The 21,305-nt window shown below is 40.8% G+C and overlaps 1 protein-coding gene across 2 annotated transcripts in view; it reads right to left on the bottom strand.

Moving 5' to 3' along the window:
- hoga1 (4-hydroxy-2-oxoglutarate aldolase 1) overlaps positions 1–19,089 on the bottom strand; it is a 106,814-nt gene extending 87,725 nt beyond the window's left edge. For both annotated transcript variants that reach the window (XM_048253269.1, XM_048253270.1), the window contains exons 1-2: positions 18,968–19,089; positions 15,425–15,637 (exon numbers count right to left, since the gene is read on the bottom strand). In XM_048253269.1, the coding sequence (XP_048109226.1) occupies positions 15,425–15,623 (199 nt within the window). In that variant the 5' untranslated portion in view covers positions 15,624–15,637; positions 18,968–19,089. The remainder of the gene's footprint in view (positions 1–15,424; positions 15,638–18,967) is intronic.
- Between the last annotated feature and the right edge of the window lie 2,216 nt (positions 19,090–21,305).

The following is a 21,305-nucleotide window of genomic DNA, read 5'->3' as shown; positions in this document are numbered from 1 at the left end:
ATTTGCAGCAAACTTGTGGGTGATTTGTGGGAAACAAATGAGTTCACTAGAAAATGTTGCCAGAAGTTTGCCAATGTTGGCCGCTATAGCAAACTTCCAGCAATGTTCTAGCAACAATGAGAAGTTTGCCACTAGTGTGGGTAACCCAAAGAATTTAGCTTTCGCTGAATTTTTCTTGACCCAGGGACATGGCCTGAGATTGGCATAAAAAAAGAAGCATTAAATTCCAATGACACCATGTCCATTTCAATTGTGGTGGTTAGAAAAGTATTCTTTTGGGATGTTTTTCAACCAGGGGGACCTGGTGACTTTCTCAAAGTAAACGGTAACACTAAAGCAAGAGGCTACACTGAGATTCTGGAGGAAAAGATCAGGCAGTGTGCAAAGAGACCTGCCCCAATAGGCATCATTGGACCATTAAACCATACAATGATCCAAAACATACAGCCAAACAAGTCAAGAAATGGTTAACAGAGAACAATGTCATATTTTAGAGTGGCCCAGCCAGAGTCCAGACATCAATCCGTCAAAAAAGTGAGTACAAGGCCAGAGTGATGGCAAATAATCGTTCCTGCCTCAAAACCCGGCTTGGTACGTATTATAAGAACCTTTTTGAGAGCTTTGATTGCAAATAAAGATGTTTCCAGTGGTTATTTTCTGATTCCATGTTTCTACCACATGGTCTTACAACCTATTGGCATGTGGCAGTGTCATTTTCAGTCAGAACAAACATATTGGTCAAACGAAAATCAACATTAAATCAATATCTGCCAGGGGTATGAATAATTTTGTTCTTAACTGTAAGTGAGCAGCCACCAACCTTCTTCACAACAGTGTCACAAGCCTGAATGATGGAGAGACCAAGAGATCATTTCGAAGTGGTTCAAAAGTAGGTCAAGTTGGACTTCTGGTTTTGTTGATGGAGTGAGTAGGCGGACGGTGGAGTGGCTCCAGAGTTCTGACTTTATTTTTGCTTATTTACCCCTTCTATTTTAGTGATATAAGTCAAGATAGTATATTTAAATAATTTTCGACAAGTCAACGGAAACGTATTGTGTGAAATATGACAACACGTTGCTCAAAACTGAGTGATAATGCTGTGTCCAACAGCCAGACTAGCCGAGCTAACATGGAGCTAACCAAGCAGTTCAACCAACTTCGCACAGGGCTACTTTCTGAGCTCACTCGGGCAATCCACGAAGTTATAAAGAAGGAGCTGGATACAGCTTTATCTCCCCTCAACTCGACCCTGCGAGTCACACGGGGAGAGGATCAGAGGGATTGAAGCTAATCTCGACCAAAGTGATCAAAGGCTTGTTCAGTTTGAAGCTAAGCTAAGCACGGTTCTGACTGAAAATGCCTGGTTGAAAGAGAAAGTTGACGATCTGGAAAATCGCTCGCGCAGGCTCACTTAAGAGTCGTGGGCATCCCAGAGGGAGTGGAAGGGTCCAATCCTGTGGTTTTTATGACACATTTTTTAAAGAATTATTTGGAGAACAATTTTTACCGACCCCCCTCATTCTCGCTCGTGCGCACAGACTAGGGCCAGCCAAGTCGCCAGAGGCAGACAGAAATCAACGACCAAAGAGTCTTTATCATTGCTTTCCACAACTTCCAGGACAAGCAGCGAATCATCGTTCAGAGACGGCAGAGGACTTTCGGGGCAACAGAGTGTTTCTCCATGAAGATGTCAGTGCCGAACTGGCAAAGAGGCAGCTTTCAAAGAGGTGAAGGCTCAGCTCTACGCAAAGAAGGTCAAGTTCAGAATGGTGTACCCTGCCCGTCTCCGTGTGCTGTTTAAATCGAGGGAGCTGCATTTCGATACACCCGAAAAGGCGATGGCATTCTACCGCAAGCACTGGGGCTCCGATTGAGGCATCCGCATCATCCGAGGGTTGAGGTAGGCTGCTTGTCATTTGACTCGATCACATGTGTGAAGTGTATAGCCTGGCCCTATGCGACAGGCTACGTTGGAACCTTTACGTTTCGATCTGGATTGTTGTCATCATAATTCTCGCCAATGTCTGTCACGTTAAGCCATGCTATTAGGCTACTCATAATTTAAACATTTGCGTGGACTATAAGTGCCCCTCTTTTCTTTTCTTTTTTTGGTGACTGACAAAGGGAGATGGACATTGTCTTGTTGAATAATTGTTTGAGGCTATATGGGGTTCTGTTTTGATGAATGACGTTGGGAGCCACAAAAGTGACTCTTTGACCATTTTTTTTCCTATTCCATACCGGTATACTGTATAGATACTGTTTCTGGAAAATGTCAATCGGAAGGTCTATAGATTGGTTGAGCCTGCGGTGCTTCTCAAGTTCATTATTAGAGGAGTATCTAGGAACGTGTTATCGTGTTATTTCTGTTGTTCGTGTTGTTGTAATTATTCTCTGAATGTGTTTTTCTTTTCACCCCCCATTTTTTCATTTTCCATGTGGGTTAGCCCAGGACAAGCACCCTCATCTGAGGCCCATTTACTTCAGCACTATGTAATGTTTTGGAGAGCACATGTTTACTTACACTATGATCATACCGCCCTCTCATGTTTATGCACTACTGCACTGTACAATCCCTTTTATCAAAATACATTGACATGGCTAGTTCTTCTGATAGATTGAACAGTAACTCAATACGCTTTGTTTCGTGGAATGTTAGGGGGCTGAATGGACCAGTCAAATGAGCCAGGGTTTTCTCTCACCTGAAATCTTTCAATGCAGATATTTTATTTTTACAGGAGACACATTTAAGGTTGAAGGATCACATTTGTTTGCGTAAAGCTTGGATTAGCCAAGTTTATCATTCCAAGCATGATGGTAGCTCAAAAGGCGTTGCCATTCTCATTAATAAGAAGGTGCAGTTTACACCAACAGAGGTCATCATCAACCCCTTAGGTCGCTTTGTTATAATCAGCGGTCTTTACCAGACCAATGTCCTCCTGGTCAATGTTTACGCTCCCAATTGGGATGACATAGACTTTGTTAATAAGCTCTTGTCCTCGCTTCCAAGCTTGGACACTCACAAACTGATTCTGGGGGGTGACTCAAACTGTGCTATTAATCCTGCTTTAGATAGGTCGTGTTACAAAAAATCATCACCCTCAGGCATGGCAAAGGCATTCTTAACATTTATGGAACAAAATGGCTGTTTTGATCCATGGCGGCTTCGCAACCCAACCTTGAAGCAGTTTATTTTCTTCTCCCCAGTCTACCGTTCTTTTTCGTGTATAGACTATTTTTTGTTGACAGCTACTTCATCCCTTCAATTAAATCAGTTAACTACTCAAGCATCATTATTTCGGATCACGCCCCTGTTGTTCTTGATATTTCTTTTGCTTTGAATATGAAGCAGCGTCCATTATGGAAATTAGACCCCCTTGTACTGGCTGATGAAGACTTTTGTCAGTGCCTGGCAACTAGTATAGATGTATATATCAGCACAAATAAAAATAAGGACACTTCATATTCACTATTGTGGGAATTGCTCAAAGCAGTATGTGGCGTTTACCAAAAGGGAACAGTACAGTATGTGGCGTTTACCAAAAGGGAACAATCTAGGGAAAATGTAACTGACTCTATAAACTTGATCAGCTCTGTTCAGAATCCCCCAATGCTGAGTTACATAAGAAACGGATAGAGTTGCGAGCTAAACTGAACATTCCAACAACACATAGACTGTTAAACCCTGACAAAGTATCGTGACGGAAGAACCATGTCAACTTTGGATGCGGTTATCTTAGCGATAATTTTTGCAATACCCTCGATATACATATAGTTGGAAAGCTTAGTTTATGGCCATTCATGTGAGCACAATTACTTAATTTTGTACATTTTACCAAAGCGACTGGTTTCGCCTTGCAGGGTCACATATTTCATCAGCACCTTGCATTTTGAGCATTGCACATAACCTGTAGAATTTCCATCAGAAGCCAGCACCACTCCAAACGCTTTCCAGACCTCTGATTTTACCACTCCTGTAGTAGCGACCGTGAATTCACCTGCGGCAAGTTTACTTTTCCCAAACTCCATCTTCTTCTCCAGGCTAAAGGCGTGCACGCAGCGGCGTCAGGTCTGCCCCCGTCCCTCTCCATAATGCAAGTTGCACGCAGCAGCCAGACTTTCTTTACGGTTAACAGCAGTGATGATTAATAAATATTTTTTTTTTTCACTGAGCGGAAAAGATTAAGCCCGAGGTCCGACCCGACCCGAGTCATTTGCTTATATTTTCGACCCGAACCCGGCCCGAACCCGCGAGTCCCGTCGGGTTTGTCGGGCCGATCCGACCCGTTGAGAACTCTACTACAAAGGCAGCGTTGTGTTGGCGGACTTGCTTTGCCCAGTTTTCCCTCCTTCCCCTCTCTGCCTGAGCGTGGACCCTGGGAAGACATAACTCTTTTAAAACCAGAAAAGGGAATTATATCAGTTTTGTATCAGAAGTTGCTTTCTTTGGAAAATTACAACTTGGCCAAAATTCAATCTGGGTGGGAGGAGGAGTTAGGAGTGGATTTGGGAGATTATTGGGACCAAGCACTGGAGAGAGTTAATTCATCGGCCTCATGTGCCCGCCTCGCACTCATTCAGTTTAAAGTGCTACATAGAGCACATTATAGTAAGGCCAAACTGGCAGATATATTTCCAGGGGCTGATACTAGCTGTAGCAGGTGCTCTTTTTCACCTGCAAACCTTGCAAACCCTGCAAACTGGTCCTGCCCTTCTCTTGATACTTACTGGAACGGAGTGTTTAAAACTTTATCTGAGGTTCTTAACATACTCATGGAACCAAATTCCTTAATTGCGATATTTGGTGTTCCTACAGACACAGTCACTAAAGATCAATCTGATGTTCTTGCATTCACTTCACTTCTCACCCTCCGTAGAATTCTCCTTATGCGGAAATCCACCACACCCCCAGCACTTGCTCATTGGCTGGAGGATGTCATGCTCTTTCTTAAACTAGAAATAATCAAATTTACGCTAAGAGGGTCCAATTAGGCTACCCTAGCTTTCTACACTATTTCTAAGAGAGTGCGGTAAGGTATATACAGTGGGCAGTGCTTCGACTTGGCCAGCTTCACTCGCGAGATCACGCGGTATCACGCAACTTTAATTTGTATTTTTCCAGTGACGCTGCAACGACGCTGCAACAACCCAAACAACCGGTAGATGTCTCAAGTGAGCAGGGTGTCTCGTAAAAAGAAATGGAGCCTGGAAAACCCTACACAGACTTCACTACAGACTTTAGAAGAGTGGTTTAGAAATAATTTAATAGCCAGAAATATGCCTGCCCTGCCCTAATAAAGAAATATTTGGTAAACTGCGAGTGAATCCCATTTGCAGCCGTACAAGAAACACAGGACAAATTACCAACATTCTGGTTTTCTCTGAGTGCAACGATGATAGACAGACATCATTTGGACAAAATATAGAGCATATTAACCTCCGTTGCTCAGCCAAATGCCTTCCTGTTACGTCCTGTTATCACGGAGTTACAGGCGATAAAAGATTTTTGATGGTCACAAGTTTACTTCATTAGCGGTTTCTTTTTTTGATTATTAAAGAGTGTTTTTCATTTAAAGCAGTGCTCGAATTACGTGGGAGCCAGAGGGAGCCGAGCTCCCTTAGAGTGAGGACTTGCTCCCATAAAAACAACAAAGTCAAAAATCTGAGGGGGTCTCATATCTGAAGGTGTCTGGCATTGTAATTTAATCTTAAACAACGCTCATTATCCATCCCTGAACGATCTCTTACCAGTAGGCTAGGTTACGTTAAATTAAATAAGCTACTACTGGACGTAGACCTACCCTACGCTCTTGAACGCAGCATGACTGCACTTCACCATCACACCACTATATGAGCAAACCGCATAGCCTAATATCGATTTGACAGCACTCGCAAGTCCAAAGAAGTCACCCTTTGATGCGAGTGTTTTGTCTATTTACATAGACGGTCATTGGGCTGAAAAAGTCCTGTTTGTTGTTGAACTTGCGCTTCACCTCTTCTATGTTTATTGACAAAAATAAATTATGGCCCATAATACAGCCTACTTCAATGATTGTGTGAATTGATCTGCAACTATCCTCTGCCATTCAGAGCTCCGGAAAGTTCCCAGATATTTTTAAACACCTGTTAGCAATCTCTGATGGCGGAATATTCAATGGCTACCCGACAACATCTCATCACGCATTGCAAATTCCAAAATTGTTCGTCTTATTTCCACGGTTCAACACACGAGACGACTGAACACCCCGGTGTTGATATCACTATGTGTACATTAGCCTATAATACTAGAACATAGTTTGGCTGCAATGGCTTTATTAATCTCTGCCAGATAGTGCATTTTCCCTGTGTATAAGTTAAAGACTACGGAAATCCACCACACCCCCAGCACTTGCTCATTGGCTGGAGGATGTCATGTGTTTTAGCCTATCTGAGACGGTGGTATGGTTCAAATGAGTTACGTTGTTAATTGAGAATGGCGCTCAGACTAAACTAAGTTTAGTCTATTTTTTGTATTGTGAAATTGAAATGAAATATGGACTATTGCAATCAATAATATGTTGAAATTAATTAAAAGGAATCGATTTCTATTAAATCTATCAAGTTATAGCAAAGGCCTACCGTGCGCATACTGCGCAAAAGCGCCACTCGCCCCTAGGCTATTTAATTGTATCGCCTTTAGGCTATGTACTGGATGTGCCAAGTTTTTATGAGAGAGAGACCCCCTTAAAGACAAAAAGATAATTCGAGCCCTGATTTAAAGGTTTGACTTCGTGCTTATTCAGTAGAGCATTTAGTGCTCTTCCCAATCCCAGACGTTCACATTGCATGTTTGTTTGTAATGGATGCAACCGCGAGATAGGCTACGCGTTTGACGGCAATGAGTTGTTAACAGACATGAACCAAGACATATAGCCCAGCAGCAATCTAGGGACTGTTCGTTATTTATTGAAGGGGCCACCGGAGGAATTTTGAGTGCTTCAGTCAAAAGTTGCATGACCTTCCCTTGCCTGCTAGAAATCGCTGTCTTCAACCCGCGCCGCTTTGCGCCACAGCCACACACACTGTGATAACGTTCTTAAATCAATCTTTCCCGTGAGCTTGCATGCTACCAGTCCTTCCTTTTCAAATGTGTTGCGCCTGTTTGCACAATTTCACAAATAATCATTTGTGATTAATAATATGACATAATCCCTGTGCACGGGGACCGAAACAATGCATGCCAACTTTTTCCGTGTTTATCACGTATTTTAACTTTCCCCCGCTGTCTTGCCGTTTTAATGTTTTCCCGTAGAATATCCCATATTTTAATACTCTCATAACAGCCCTGCCATCGGGCCTGTCTCTGTGTTGCCCTTCCAACGAAACAGATGTCTTCAAATCATCGTTTTCCTTGCTTGAAGGCGAACTTAGAGTGATGTTAACCTATTTAAGTTTAACGGCGTGATTGTTGTGAGAGCACGATTCATTGGCGCTTGCATGTTCGGCCTTATGTCTACGCGCGCACCTGAGGCTACTCCGCTCAGTTTGGCTTGTGTGCTAAATCGTGTGCTCATTCAATGAGTGTAGAATTTAACTAGACTGCATTTCCGGCGGGAACTGCGAAAGTGTGCTTGCCCTGGTCCGGTCACCAACGTGAGCAGACAGTGACATACGCTATGCTGAACCTGGCTTGATCCAAGCATTCTAACAGTGCCTTTCAGTGTTGGAGCAGTGGCAATACCTCAAAAGCTCTATTCAACTATTGCCTTGCGGGTTGAATGCGATTCGTTGGATTTTACCTTTGGCCTGCCTTCGAATTTAGCTTCTATGACTGAGATCAAATCAATAAAATAAAATGACAGCAGTGATTGGCTGCAAAACGCCGTCTTGCGCCTCAAACTGGGCTATCAGGTAACCTACAGAGGAATTGAAATTATGAAATATGACCAAGGCATTAAAAAGCTGCTTGTTTGTCAGGATACTTTTTCACTGATTTATTTTTTAAAAAAATATGAGCTATGAGTGTGAATGTTATATATTCCATCCCACAAATTATGTTTTACTGGTTTATTTGACAAATAATCTATATGGATTTGCTCTATAAAGACCTTATGTCTGTTTGGGATTGTTTTGTGAGCCTGGGGTTGTTTTGAGAGCCTATTGATGTAGCCTATCTCAGAATAAAGGAATACTTTAATATATTACTCTAAACCACCGTCTGTAAATCAACTGTATACTACTGTCTACATTGCACTATATTTCTTGACCTGTCTCTGTATGTTTCATCACCGTTCTATACTTTGCCTCACATTGCAACACAGCTCAGATCTTTGGTTGCTATGAAGGCCAGTCGTTCTAAATGGATGGTTGCTATGGCCAAAGGCCAGTTCTATTTCTGCCGTTGTCAAGCGGGCATATCGTAGAATTCTGATTAACCTTATCTTATTTAAAACATCTCTATTTTACTTAGCCCACTTCCATACAGTGGGTCCCATTAAGAAGTGGCCACTTCCTGCACGCCACCCGTGATTCACACAGCAGCATTATTAAATTAATCTGTCACCATACGCCTATGCCTACGTTTGCAAAGAAAACATTTTAATTTGATTCACATGAAACGCTACATTTCATGTACATGTTGACAATGAGTAGGCTAGTTTTGGTTGTTGGTGGTGTTATTGCATCCCTTAGTTATGCCTACAATGCAAGTTCCCTTAAGCTGTCACAGACGTAGGTGCTACTGTACTTTTAGGGCTAAAGTGCTTTGTGAATTACTGTTAGTAAAAAAATAGCAGTCCTAAAGTTACATCGCGGACGGCTACGAAAAGCAAGCATCTCATATCAAATGACCATGGCATTACGCTAAACAACATAAATCCCAATTAGCAACATACATCTCCTCCCTATAGCTAGCCACACAAGAAATGAATGATACTAAATCTCTGCTTAGCATGCTTCTCCGCTTAGCATTCTAATAACAGAAGGGGCACATTTATGTTGACCACTACAACATGACTCATTATGTCTGTAACGTTAACTGTAAACACTTACTTTCATAAAGGACGCACACCATCCAGCACATGGAAACCGATATTTTAGGTTCTTGGCCACAAACTCAAAACGTGTCTCTCTGAAGCCCTGTTCTAGAATCTTTGCTCTGAAGGCTGTGTTGCTAGGCGACATCAAATGAACGAAATGATAGTCTTTCAGTATTAAATGTGTACGTGTGATTCCAAATGGATGTGTGTGGTTTGCAAGAATAAACAAGAAATAACATTTCCAATAATTTCCCATGATAAATTACATAATATTTGCACCTTCCTTACTTGTGAATCTCACACCGTATTTCAAGTAGGCTACACTAGTGAAATGTAATACAACGTTGCCACCTAGCGTTCAGATAGGTAGGCTATTTACCATTAACGTGACATTGCTTGTTTATTCTTTCGTCAACTCCATGCTTTTAGGAAAACAATCTTTTTATCATAGTTCCCTCTTCAACGAGCGATTACCAGCTCGTTTTTGTAACAGAGATAGCTGTTTATTGTTTCTAGGTTTACAGAAACACCTATTCCTATTAATACAGGAAATCAAGTTAACGCTGCCGACCACTGTTTGTCTATTACATGGCCCAGAATACCTTGCATGTCTTTACAACAAAACAACCCAGTAAAACCTAATTTCCCGTAAACATATGAATTTGCATACTTGTAACATTTTTAATAATATGACATTTAACAATAAGGAAAAATTTAATTTGAATACCGTCAATGTGAAAACAACTCTATTATGTAAGCTATATATAGCTACCGTTCTCCTTGCTATTTCAGTTCGTAAGTCCATACTATCCCATGGCAGAGCAAGGATTTCATGATTGGGCAAGGTTGCCCGGAGACATTGTGGCTACATGGAGATATTGGGCATACTTGAAAGGCATTGTGATAGAAGGTGAATGGTGCAAAGGTGAATGGTGAGAGTTACCAAATACCTGTGGGTGGTTTGCGAAATGATGGAAACTTTTGGAATATTTCCTTTTTTTTTTAGCTTATGCACCCTCACACTGGAGTCCCCAGTTCATATACAAAATTTAGTATCGATATGTGACAGTGTTCCTGAGATATGGACGACTTCCTGTTTCGGAGCTTCGCCGCCGATTTTGTTTGGCTGTGACGGGCAAACGCTTTCGAAAATCAAAAATCCTTCCGATAACTTTTGTGAGGCTTGGTCCAAGGATAATGTACGTCAAGTTTCGTGGCGTTCGGATCAAATTTGTGACCTGTGAAAATTTAGTTTCGCTTTCTGTTCAATCCAATATGGCGGACGAACGGCACGCCCACCTGACGTCATCTTCGCGACCAACTTACACCGGTACTGACCGGACGTTTTAAAGTTGGAACGGTGTCTCAGTCTCAAAGGGCCTAGGCGCTAGAGCTGACAAAAAATTAGGGAGACGGGAAAAATAATAAAAATAATAATAAAACTTAAGAAGAACAATAAGTGTGCTGCTTTGCAGCAAGCACACTTAATAAAGTAAGTGCACTATTTACTAAGATGAGTGCACCATGTACTAAAATAAGTGCGTAAAACTTGCACATATAGCAAAAGGTGTGTACACATGTACGGATTATCAGCCAGTGGGCCCCTAGGCACAGATGTGAAAAGGGCCCCCCTGGCCACTTTGGCCAGAAGACATTTTTTTAAAATAACCCCTTAAATATAGACTTCTGGTGAGTTTTTTGGAAAGAAGCATTAACCCTTTGAGACCTTTAATTTGTCATTGTATCTATAGTAGGCTATACATCCATCCATACATTTTTGTTTATTTGTCAGGACAGTCTGGGATTTGTACCCATCTTGCATGTCTCTTATGTCAGCCTTTATATCAAAAGGAAACCATTTGTGTTTTTATGTCACCAGGAAGCATGTCAGTAGAAATAACTTTTCATATTTAGGTGGGATAGATTGGAATCTTGAAATATAATAATCTTGATTGTGGGATATTCTATGGCTCACCAATTTACGAGATATATGTACTGAGTGAGACAAATATTTTATTTATTAGGCTAATTGCTTTATTCACTTGAGTAGCTTATTGACACTGAACCATTGGACCAAGAATGTGCATGCCAAGACCAACTTTTTATTTTCTTTTTTTAACAGCAAGTTCATTATTTTGGGTTGCTATTACATTATGATGGTTGGCAGCTCATTGTCTGCAGCAGTCCTGTATCTTTAGAAAAAAATGTATGTGTAGCATACTCGCTCAATTGATAACACTCATTGATAATAAGCTAATTTTCATTCATTGTTGACATGGTCCATGGAGGCTCAGACGGGTGTCGTGTCTGATTGAACATGCCGCTAAAAAGCACAAACGAGTGCGAAAGTTGCAGCCGTGACGACAGGGAAAGTGCAGGCAGCCACGAGAGTGATTGGTCGTATAAAATGAACGTTGCTGATGTCTGGGTTACACAAAGCTACAACGACATAATCATTATGTTTTCTTAATGACCTTTAGTTTAGTTTAGTTTATGAATAAAACACACTGTTAAAGTACCATAGGCTGGTTTACTAAATGCGTGTGTTTACGAATTGCGTGTGTCTCACGCCCATTGCGTGAGACTTGAGAACCCTGCTCCAAGTTGGCCTACCATAACCAACTCTGCACTGTAGACCCTAACTGGCTATTTATATTTTTCTGTGAAATAAGCAAATGTATTTGTTCAACTTTATGAAGCAGAATTACGCACTAGGCTACTTGGAACATAACACATTTGACAAAGGACAGATGTATGTTATAGTGACAAAATATTAACTTTCAGTGTTTTACGATGTCTTTGTCATGGGGAAGTTTTTTTCCCCATGCATTTATTCTAGGCTACTGTCAGTGACTGCCGTGAGAGAAGTGGGGTCTGTGTTGTGTTGCGTTGCGTTGCGTTAATTTATTTTCAATTGGGCATGCCGTGCCGTGTCGTCCACAGCTCTTCAGTTCTGACAAAGCCGAAATTACTCCTTTTGAAACAATGAGTGCGCGCGGTTGTATGGTTATATTGCTTGACAGGGGGGGATCCCAAGCAGCTTTCAGCCATAAGGCTACTTTGAGAACTAATTCACCGGACACTAATATTCAAAATGTTGAAAACTATTTTGGCATAGCCTATAAGCAGTTTAATTAAATGTAATGTTAGTTGTAACTGACCACCCGATTCACGTTGACTGGGGGGCAGGGGGGGCCATCAGACATTTGTGCCCAGTTAATCCGGCCCTGCCCCCAACAAATCACACCTTCCCACCAGCTGTGACAGCTTAAAAGAAGTCGAGAGGACTCCTAACTCACAGACCTATTCACAAACTGGTTTTGTGGCATTTCGCCTGTTTTGAAATCCTATGCGGCTACAGGAGCTTCCAATCTTGAGGAAGCAATTTTGCATTGTAGGCATAACTAACATGCAATAACGCCACCAACAACAACCAAAACTAGGCTACTCATTGTCAACATGTAAATTAAATGTAACATTATTGTGAATCAAATTAAAATGTTCTCTTTTGCAAACGTAGGCATAGGCATAGTAACAGATTATATAATAATGTTACAAAGATACTACATCAATCCGTATGTTTCATTATAGGCTACTAGGCTATTTGTTTTGCCTTACTCTTGATTAATTTAGGCTAGGCCTTTTTATTCAGTTATTCATCATCTTCCGTCCTTGTGTAGCGCACGCATTCTCAGACCTGTCACCTGCCACTCATCGTAAGGGAGGTGTTTGGAATCATTCCCGCGTTACAATCATCAGCCAATCAAGGTGGTCACTTCAGTCAAGCTCGTGCATGAGTAATAACGTCATCCATAGCAACGAAGACTCACTCACCCTTAGTCAAAGATGGAGCGCTCAGCTCCAGAATCTGTTCAGGAGTTGTCATTTTCCCTTACTAAGAGTAGGTCTGAAAGGCTTTGTGAATAACTTAATAAGAGAAACTCCTAGCTAAAATCTTTTATTACTATTTAGGAGTAGCCTACTACGAGTGGTAAGATAAAAGGCTTTGTGAATATGGCCCCTGGTGTCTAACCCAATGCATAGCCCATTTACACAAAATAATGGTCGAATATTAGGCTACTGATGATCATTGTTATTTAAGAACATGCAGTGCGCGTGGCGTAGGGCACCAAAAACATCTTGCTCGTAAAAAAGCATCATACTGCACATTGTGGCGGGTCTGTTATTTAACCTACTTACTGTAGGCTGCGCAAACCACAGGCCTTTATTTTGGGCAAGCCTGCATTCGAGGCAGGCCTTCTGTTGAAGAATTTTATATAAAGCCTGCGCTAACAGTAATCCTCCTGCCCCCGATACCACAGCTGTGGATAGTGTGGAATGTTCAAGTAATAACACAATCCAATGTGTGTCTCAATTGTCCCCCGCTGACCACCTCACACATTTCTCTAGATTTTGCAACGACCTTACATGACACAAAGCCATAAAATGCCAGTTTTTAGGACACAGAATAATGTTTGTAATGATACCAGTTAGGCCTACGATCAACAGTAACATAAGCGTAATGAGCTATTCATTGTCGAAGGTGCATGGTGAAGTGAAATTCTTACTTTGGAAAACAAACATTTGCCGATATCATTGGATAGGGGATAGGCCTACTTGTTTATTTTTTATGTATAGCCTACAATGGCCAGTTCAGACAAAGCCGAAATTACTCATTTTGAAACATTTGTAGCGGTTATATTACTTGACTTAAATCCCAGAGAGTAGGCTACCGCACCCCACAGTGATAGGCCTAGCGGTCTTACGCGTTCAATGTGGGGTATAAACAAGCTGAGAATTTAGCGATGTCACGTCTGCCTGTCACAGACATGGGGAGCTGAAGCTTGGGATACAGTTACTACAGTAACAGTATTTTATTTTACTTCTTATGGAATATTTTTTTTTTCACTTTTATAAAAGCTTTGTTTGAATGCTGTTGGAACAAATAGTAGTTGATTATAAAGGCAACTTTCTGTTGCAATATTCTGTGTGTTCTGGACTGCAGGTAACTTGTTAAGCCAGTGGTTCTCAAACTTTTTCTTTCATTCCCCACTTCGATCAAGGGGGCATTGACTGATGATAGTGGAGATAACGTGTTATCCCGAGGCCTTTGCAAGTCAGCATCTCCGACGGTAGTCTACCCTATTAAAAATATAAGTTTTCGATGTCCCAAACGGAGAGCCATACTTTATTGTTTTAACAATCTCTATCACCAAAATGTAGGCATGGGAACATGATGAAGTATCCAACTGTCGTGTGTTAAATTATTGTGATTACAAGCCAGGTTTTCAAACATTATGTGTGACTCGGACATCTAACGAAATGCAACAGACTCATATCGTCCTCGCATTTGCAAAATGAGGACATACAGACTGCTCAGATAACAGGTGTACCTCCCGTTATGCACGCAGCAGTTATCAGTACCCTGTCCAAGAGTTCGAATCTGGGTTAAGCCCATATTTTGAGAAATGCTGAATAGACCACAACCAATTCCAATTCTTCAACACGGTCACCGTTAGACTAGAGGGGAGAAAGAATGGGAAAAGATCTGGGCACAGTTCTTCCAGAGCTTCCAGAGCCAGATAAGCGTTGTTGAGATGTTTGTGTGAATGAAACGAAGCTTATAGGCCATAGTGTGACATGCGTAAACCAATGGTGTAGAGATGACGCCACAGGGTTTTATTTAAGAGAGCCTACGTTTGTATGTAGGCAATTTATATTCACAATACTTAGGCCTACTAAAATAAATAGTATTTTATTTGTATTGGTCGTTTAGAGTAAAAAAAAAAAAAATCGGTAGTCACAAGTTTACAACCGGCAAGTCGGTCGGACTAAAAGGGGAAAAAATTAAAAATTTGGGTCGGTTCTAAATTGACAGGGTCGGTCGGGTTACGGCAAACGGAAATATGTTTAAGGATGGCCTGGTAGTGTTTTTTTGCGCGTCTGCAGAAGTTAGCCGAATGTAATTCTGCGGCATAAAGCAGATGTATTTGTTTATTGTACAGAAAAATAAAAATGACATGTCAAGCAGTCAATTGACTACATTGCAGTCAAGAAGTAGGGCAAATTAATTTACGAAACCAAAACGTGGGTCATAGTTGTCTAAGCCTCTATTGCGTAGCCTGTTAAAAACGTCGGCAGATAGTATTAAATCGGCAACAACATTGTTTTCTGCAGAAGCCTACCCAAGGCTGCAGATTAATTCTGAACAGTTATTTCTCTACTGGCTCAATTATCACACAAGACACTGTTTTGATTTGCGTAGTTGCGTTACCCCCAACACTGACAATAATGTAGACAGCAAATTTCGATTTTCGTTACCACCATGTAGGCAAAGGTAGTTTTCAATTAAAACTGTTTATTATGGTATCCTCAAACATAAAAGTGATATTTGGTATGTACGTCACCTTTGAATGGAAGTTTTGAATATTTCTGAAGGTTTTCATCCAGTTTCTGATAGTCCACTTCTTCTCTCTCTGTAAATGGGGTGGCTATTGGTGGATAGATGCCGCTTATATTGAGTTTCCTAGTCATGTTTTTAGCGTTTGTTCGCTTCCAGAGAAACGTGACATTTCTTCTATATTTCAAAGCTCTGACTGAGAACATTGCTGTATTCACACCTGCGGATTGCAAATAAAAAACAATGAATTATTGTAGAAATGCAGAGAATGTTGACTACTGTACATTTATTTCCATTCCTAAATTTTAAAACATAACTTTTAAAAAATCACTCAAATAATGACTTTATAGAGGTCTCAGGAATGTGCAATACTGACTATCTTAAATCCTTTTTTTCAACAAAACCTAATGAATATGACAATAATGTCATTTCATTTTAACCAACTATATACACAAACATGAGAAAAAAACTTCAAAATATGTATTTATTTATTTATTTTTAAATAAATGAGGGCAAAAAACACAAATACATAGATTTTAAAAGAGTTTTAAAGAGTTTAAAAAAAAATGCATGCAAACTAAATAAACTCAATTTAATTTGCAATAATGTCACATTCGCAATAATACCCACTGACGATGGTGAGCCAGATACCCTCAAAGAAAAAGAAGGGGTCATTCAATACAAATATGACGAGTGATATTTAAAATATGGTTTCATGAGAGACCGGTGACTTCAAGATGCACCAAGTCCTTTATGTGTGGTATTTGGCGATAAGTTGTCAAACGAAGCAATGAAACCATCAATGCTAATTCGACATCTAGAGTCCAAGCATCCTACACTTAAAGACAAACCCCTTGAGTTCTTTGAGCATAAGAAACGCGAGCAAGAAGGACAAAAAACTAGTGCGTAAAAGCAACCACATCGGTGAACATTAGCTGCGCTAAAAGCCTCATAGTGGCTAGTCGGATTGCTAAATCTAAGAAGCCCTTTACTATTGGGGAAGAGTTAATTCTGCCTGCTGGTAAAGGCATGTGCAATTAACTCCTTGGGGAGGCTGCAGCTAAAAAATAGCTCAGGTACCGCTTTCTGCAAAGCACTGTCCATAGGCTTAATTGATGATATGTCAGAGGATATTGAGGCACAGTTGTTAGAGGGGGTGAATGGGTCACCGTGGCACGCTATCCAAGTTGGTTGGTTGCAGGTCACTGGCCAGAGTGTTTTGAGTTGTAAGAGCCGCTACAGAGATTTCGGGCGCGGGAAGGGGGGTGCTGAGGGTGCTGCAACACCCCCTGCTGGCAGGAGATAGATTTTTAAAAAATATTATATATATTTTTAAATAATTACTAATGGTTGATATGGTTGATATAGGCCTACATATTCTATGTGATTTGAACTTCCCCTTGAGGCTTGAATTTCCCCTTGAGGATCAATAAAGTATCTATCTATCTATCTATCTATCTGATTTACACGTTCAAAAAAAACATGGATAAACTGAAAGAAACTTTAATTGTGTTTTACAGTTTTGCAAAAATAATAAATGCATAGCTAGTGAAATCATTTCCCTATCCTAGTCGCTAAGATAGAAATTATTAGGACACATAGGCCTACTTGCTGTGGAGACGACACACTTTAGGCTATTCAGAAATTATTTGCGATATCATTGCAGCCTGATTATTAGCCTATATTTAAAGCCTAACATCTCTGGTGTGGTTTTGACGATCAGAAAAGTAATTTTCCTTAGCTATACTTTAATAGGCTAATGATGTCAAGTGCGCTTCTGTGGTGTTAGGGTGGGCGCAGTGACTCGGAGTGCTGTCGCGGAACATTGGAATTTGTGGCTGCCCAGGACTTTTCTAAAACTTCTCGCTATCACCCGCGCACACCGCACTAAAATGACGTATTTAGCAGTCAAAATCCTAAACATGTCCAGGGGAGGGGGGGGAGGGGGATCGTCGGACATCCATTATTTTTGTTATTCAGCACCCCTGGTCAAAAATAGGTTCCCGCGCGCGTGTTTCTTACAGAAAAAAAGTCACCGTTAGCTGCATATTTTAGTGATGAGGGCTGGGTGTCAAAACTCGCTTACCTGTGTGACATATTCGGGTTGCTTAATGACCTCAACCTATCACTGCAGGGGAGAATGACGACTGTCTTTAAACTGGCAGATAAAGTCGCTGCATTTAAAGCCAAGCTTGATTTGTGGGTACGACGAGTGGATCGGGGTGTATTTGATATGTTTCAAACAGTAGTGGGGGTTTTGGGAGAGACTGAGGCAGGGCCCTTTCTCTCGCAGTGCAAATGCAAATGACGGTGGTCTTAAGAGTGTGTAGGCTATGAGGAAACCTCTGGCGGGTTTTTGGATGAAAACCAAAGCAGAATATCCCGAGATGAAAACGTTACTACCATTTTCCACCACGTATCTATGCGAGGCCAGGTTTTCGGCAATGACTGCAACTAAGACCAAATTGCGCAATCGACTGGACGTTTCAAACACACTGAGGGTGTCACTGTCTTCCATCACCCCCAGATGGAACCTTCTTGTTGCAGGGAAACAAGCACAGGGCTCCCACTGATTATATTCGTAATGCACGTTTAGTTCCCATGTTTTGTTACCATATTGTGTTAAGCATGTTCACACATGATAGATGTAGCTTCAAGTTGTTCAATTTTCATAGTTCATATTGTTAAATTTTCACTTCTTCAAGTTCACGTTTTTCACATTTTTAAGAGTTCGTTACCTTCACTGTTCATACATAACTGGAGCTAGTTATTTTCCAGTAATGCATGCACAACACGGAACATGGAACCCCCCCGCCCCCCGGTCCGTGAAAAAAAATGGGAATCAAACCGGTCCATGGTACATAAAAGGTTGGGGACCTCTGGATGGGGAGCCTAGATGCTACTCCTAAACTGATTCAATGCACAATTTACACAACCTGCCATAGAAATGTATCAGTTGCAGGCCACTTGGCGTGTAGGCCTATGCAAAGACACTGGCAGCGGTTCGGAGCATTGGGCTGCCCCGAAAGCCACTGTTTCACACTGGTTGAATGGAAATGTATCGATGTGTACTGTAACGTAATAATACATCTTTCTACCACACTATCTGCAAACCTGAAATGGTGCTAGCATTTGACCTAGCTATTTCTTGAACTTTGAAACTGCCTAACCTACGACGTCACTTGGCAAATAAGTTAGAATGCAGGCAGTGAACCTTCATGCAAACTGGTCGTTTTGGTTAACGTTACTACGAACTTTGATCGATAGGCTGCACAAATAAAGACACGATCTAACTGGCTTGGATTAACATTGTAATATAGCCACTGAAAAGATATAGCTAACTGAGCGGAAAAGCTCATAGGCTACTGATATCTGTTTTTAGCATGATCGGTAAGTTACCATGAAAAAGTAAGATGGTCAAACTAGTCAACCTGGTAGCCAGGATGGTTTGCCGAGTTCAGTGCATAATGTGTCTGAAAAACACCACCCGACCTAATAGCTAATCGTTATTGTTTATCTTCATTGCTGCCAATAAAGCAGCGTAACCTACCAAAATCCGCTGTAGAGTCCACTTCACGAAAATCAAGCACAGTGGCAGCAAGAAGAGTAGTTCAGTAGACTATACTGCTTATAACAGCTCAGCGACATGAAGACAGTGCTGGGGATGTTCAGCGTTACCCACTTTTCCCTAAGCTGTGGCGTTTACGTCACTATGCAAGCCGTTTCAGCAATTACTCAGCGCCCTGAGTTGTCCTCTCATTTATTACACTGCATGAAAATGCACTGTTCTGTGTTCTGTTATCCGAAGTCTTCTTATTATTATTACAGTGCATGCATGACAATGCACTGTTCTGTTATTCAAAGTCGTCTTCTTCTTCTTATTTTTATTACAATGCATGAAAATGCACTGTTCTGTTATCCGAAGTCTTCTTATTATTACAGTGCATGAAAATGCACTGTTCTGTTATCCAAAGTCTTCTTCTAACCAAAATTTCTGCGTCCAATTCAGCTTCAACCGTTTAACGTAGAAACTTTGTTCAAACTTTGTAACATCTTGAAAAGGACACCTGTGCAATGTACCTTTTGTTTCTGTAAACTTTATACTTTTTGAAATGTTAGAGAAAAATCAAGCTTATTTCCCCCCATAGACTTTTGTATTGGCACTATGACATCACAATGGGCTAATTAAATTGATTTGCACCTGTATCAACTGCCAGCTGCTCAACTAGGTGCCCTAAAAGAGTCAATTAAGCTGACTGCACCTGTATCAACTGCTTTCTGCTCAACTATGCCTCTCCATTCTACAAGGATATAAGGCACATTCCATCCAATTTTTTATCCATCCAGCTTCTTCAAACCATTCACTCATCCACCCATTAAACATGTGGCATTACAGGATATTTGCCCTAGACTACGCCACCCCAGGAATTGCCAGGGCCCCAGGGACACTCCACACATGATAACTGGTCACACAAGTTTGTTGAATGAAAGGGCAGAGACATGGTTTACAGAAATATTATATAATTTATTAAACAAACAAGAAAAGTCTACTCAGGGCTTAGGCTTGTTTCCAGGGAACTTAGGAGAGGGATGCAACATCCCCAACCAAGAGGCAAGTCCGAGTGCTCCACAAAAGACACATCAAGCTGGGTGAATTAACAGTACAAGTCAATAGGCATAGCAAAGCACAGCACACAGTACACACCTTAAAGGGAGTTCCCCATTTAGCCCAAGCACAGAACAGAAAAATAAATAATAATAATCCCAGATAGCAAGGTGACATTGATATGATGTTGATTTTCCTTCCAAATCATCATTTTGGTTGAGATTGAAATCTCAATGGTAAATAGACATTGAATCAGCATTACAATCCTGACAAAAACCTGACAGTGCATGAATATCGATAAGAGAGATATTGAAACAACATCGGTTTATATCTTATGTTGCCATAATCGATAGAGCATCGATGCATAGTTCACTAAAAGATATTGAAAAGTCATGGATTTATGGTTGGCTGGGAAATCTTAACGTGGTGATTGAAAAGTAGTGGATTTTATAGTTGACCGTGCGACGATGTTTGAACTGTCCGGCAGGAGATCACTTTCAGGCAACAGTTCAGTCAGACCAACTGGGGTGTTCAGCTTGTCAAGTTTACCACTCCTCCTTAATGGTAAGCAAGCATTTATTTATCAAACGATAATGTTTTATTGTAAAAGTGTACTACATTAAATTCGGTCATGTTTACAGTCTATGTACATCGTACTGTCTAACTTACTAACTCATTCAAATGCTTGGGTCAACTAACATTAGGCTAGCTAACTTTACGTGCTGATGTCAAATTAATGTTTTAGGTTAACTTATGTTATGGCAGTTCATCATAATGTTAGGTTAACGTTACTCGGCAGTCTGATTTATAAGTAGGGCCTACCTTAGTTGTCAGTTAGTTACAGTTTATTATTCTAATGAATCATGATAAATAAAATATGAAGTACCGGTAACATTAGCTTCTAGGCTACTGTCAAAATTATAGGCTGAAGATGTGCTGCTGGTTAACGTGGAGATTTAGCTACATTTATGTAACTCTGCGTGATCATATTTTTGTGAGTTTAATATGCTAACTTTAGCAATACTGATATAAGTTAACTTTAAGTCATATCTGACTAGACTGCTATCATTAACCGTTCATTGGGCAGCAAAATTGTTCGGACGAACAGAGCTGCCCGAATGGCTGGTGCTGCTAGCAAACACGGCATGTTCAATGACCTCACCCTGCTTGCGAAACTGAATTATTCTAACACTATCTTCAGCCTGGCATTTTGACTTATAAGTAGCCTTCAGTTTCAGTTGAACATATTTATCTAACACTGTCTATCTCTTTTTCTTCTGTT

This window comes from Alosa alosa, chromosome 9, assembly GCF_017589495.1.
Source record: "Alosa alosa isolate M-15738 ecotype Scorff River chromosome 9, AALO_Geno_1.1, whole genome shotgun sequence".
Classification (NCBI taxonomy): domain Eukaryota; kingdom Metazoa; phylum Chordata; class Actinopteri; order Clupeiformes; family Clupeidae; genus Alosa; species Alosa alosa.
Note: the sequence above shows the minus strand (reverse complement) of the source record. Positions and strands in the feature narration are given on the sequence as shown.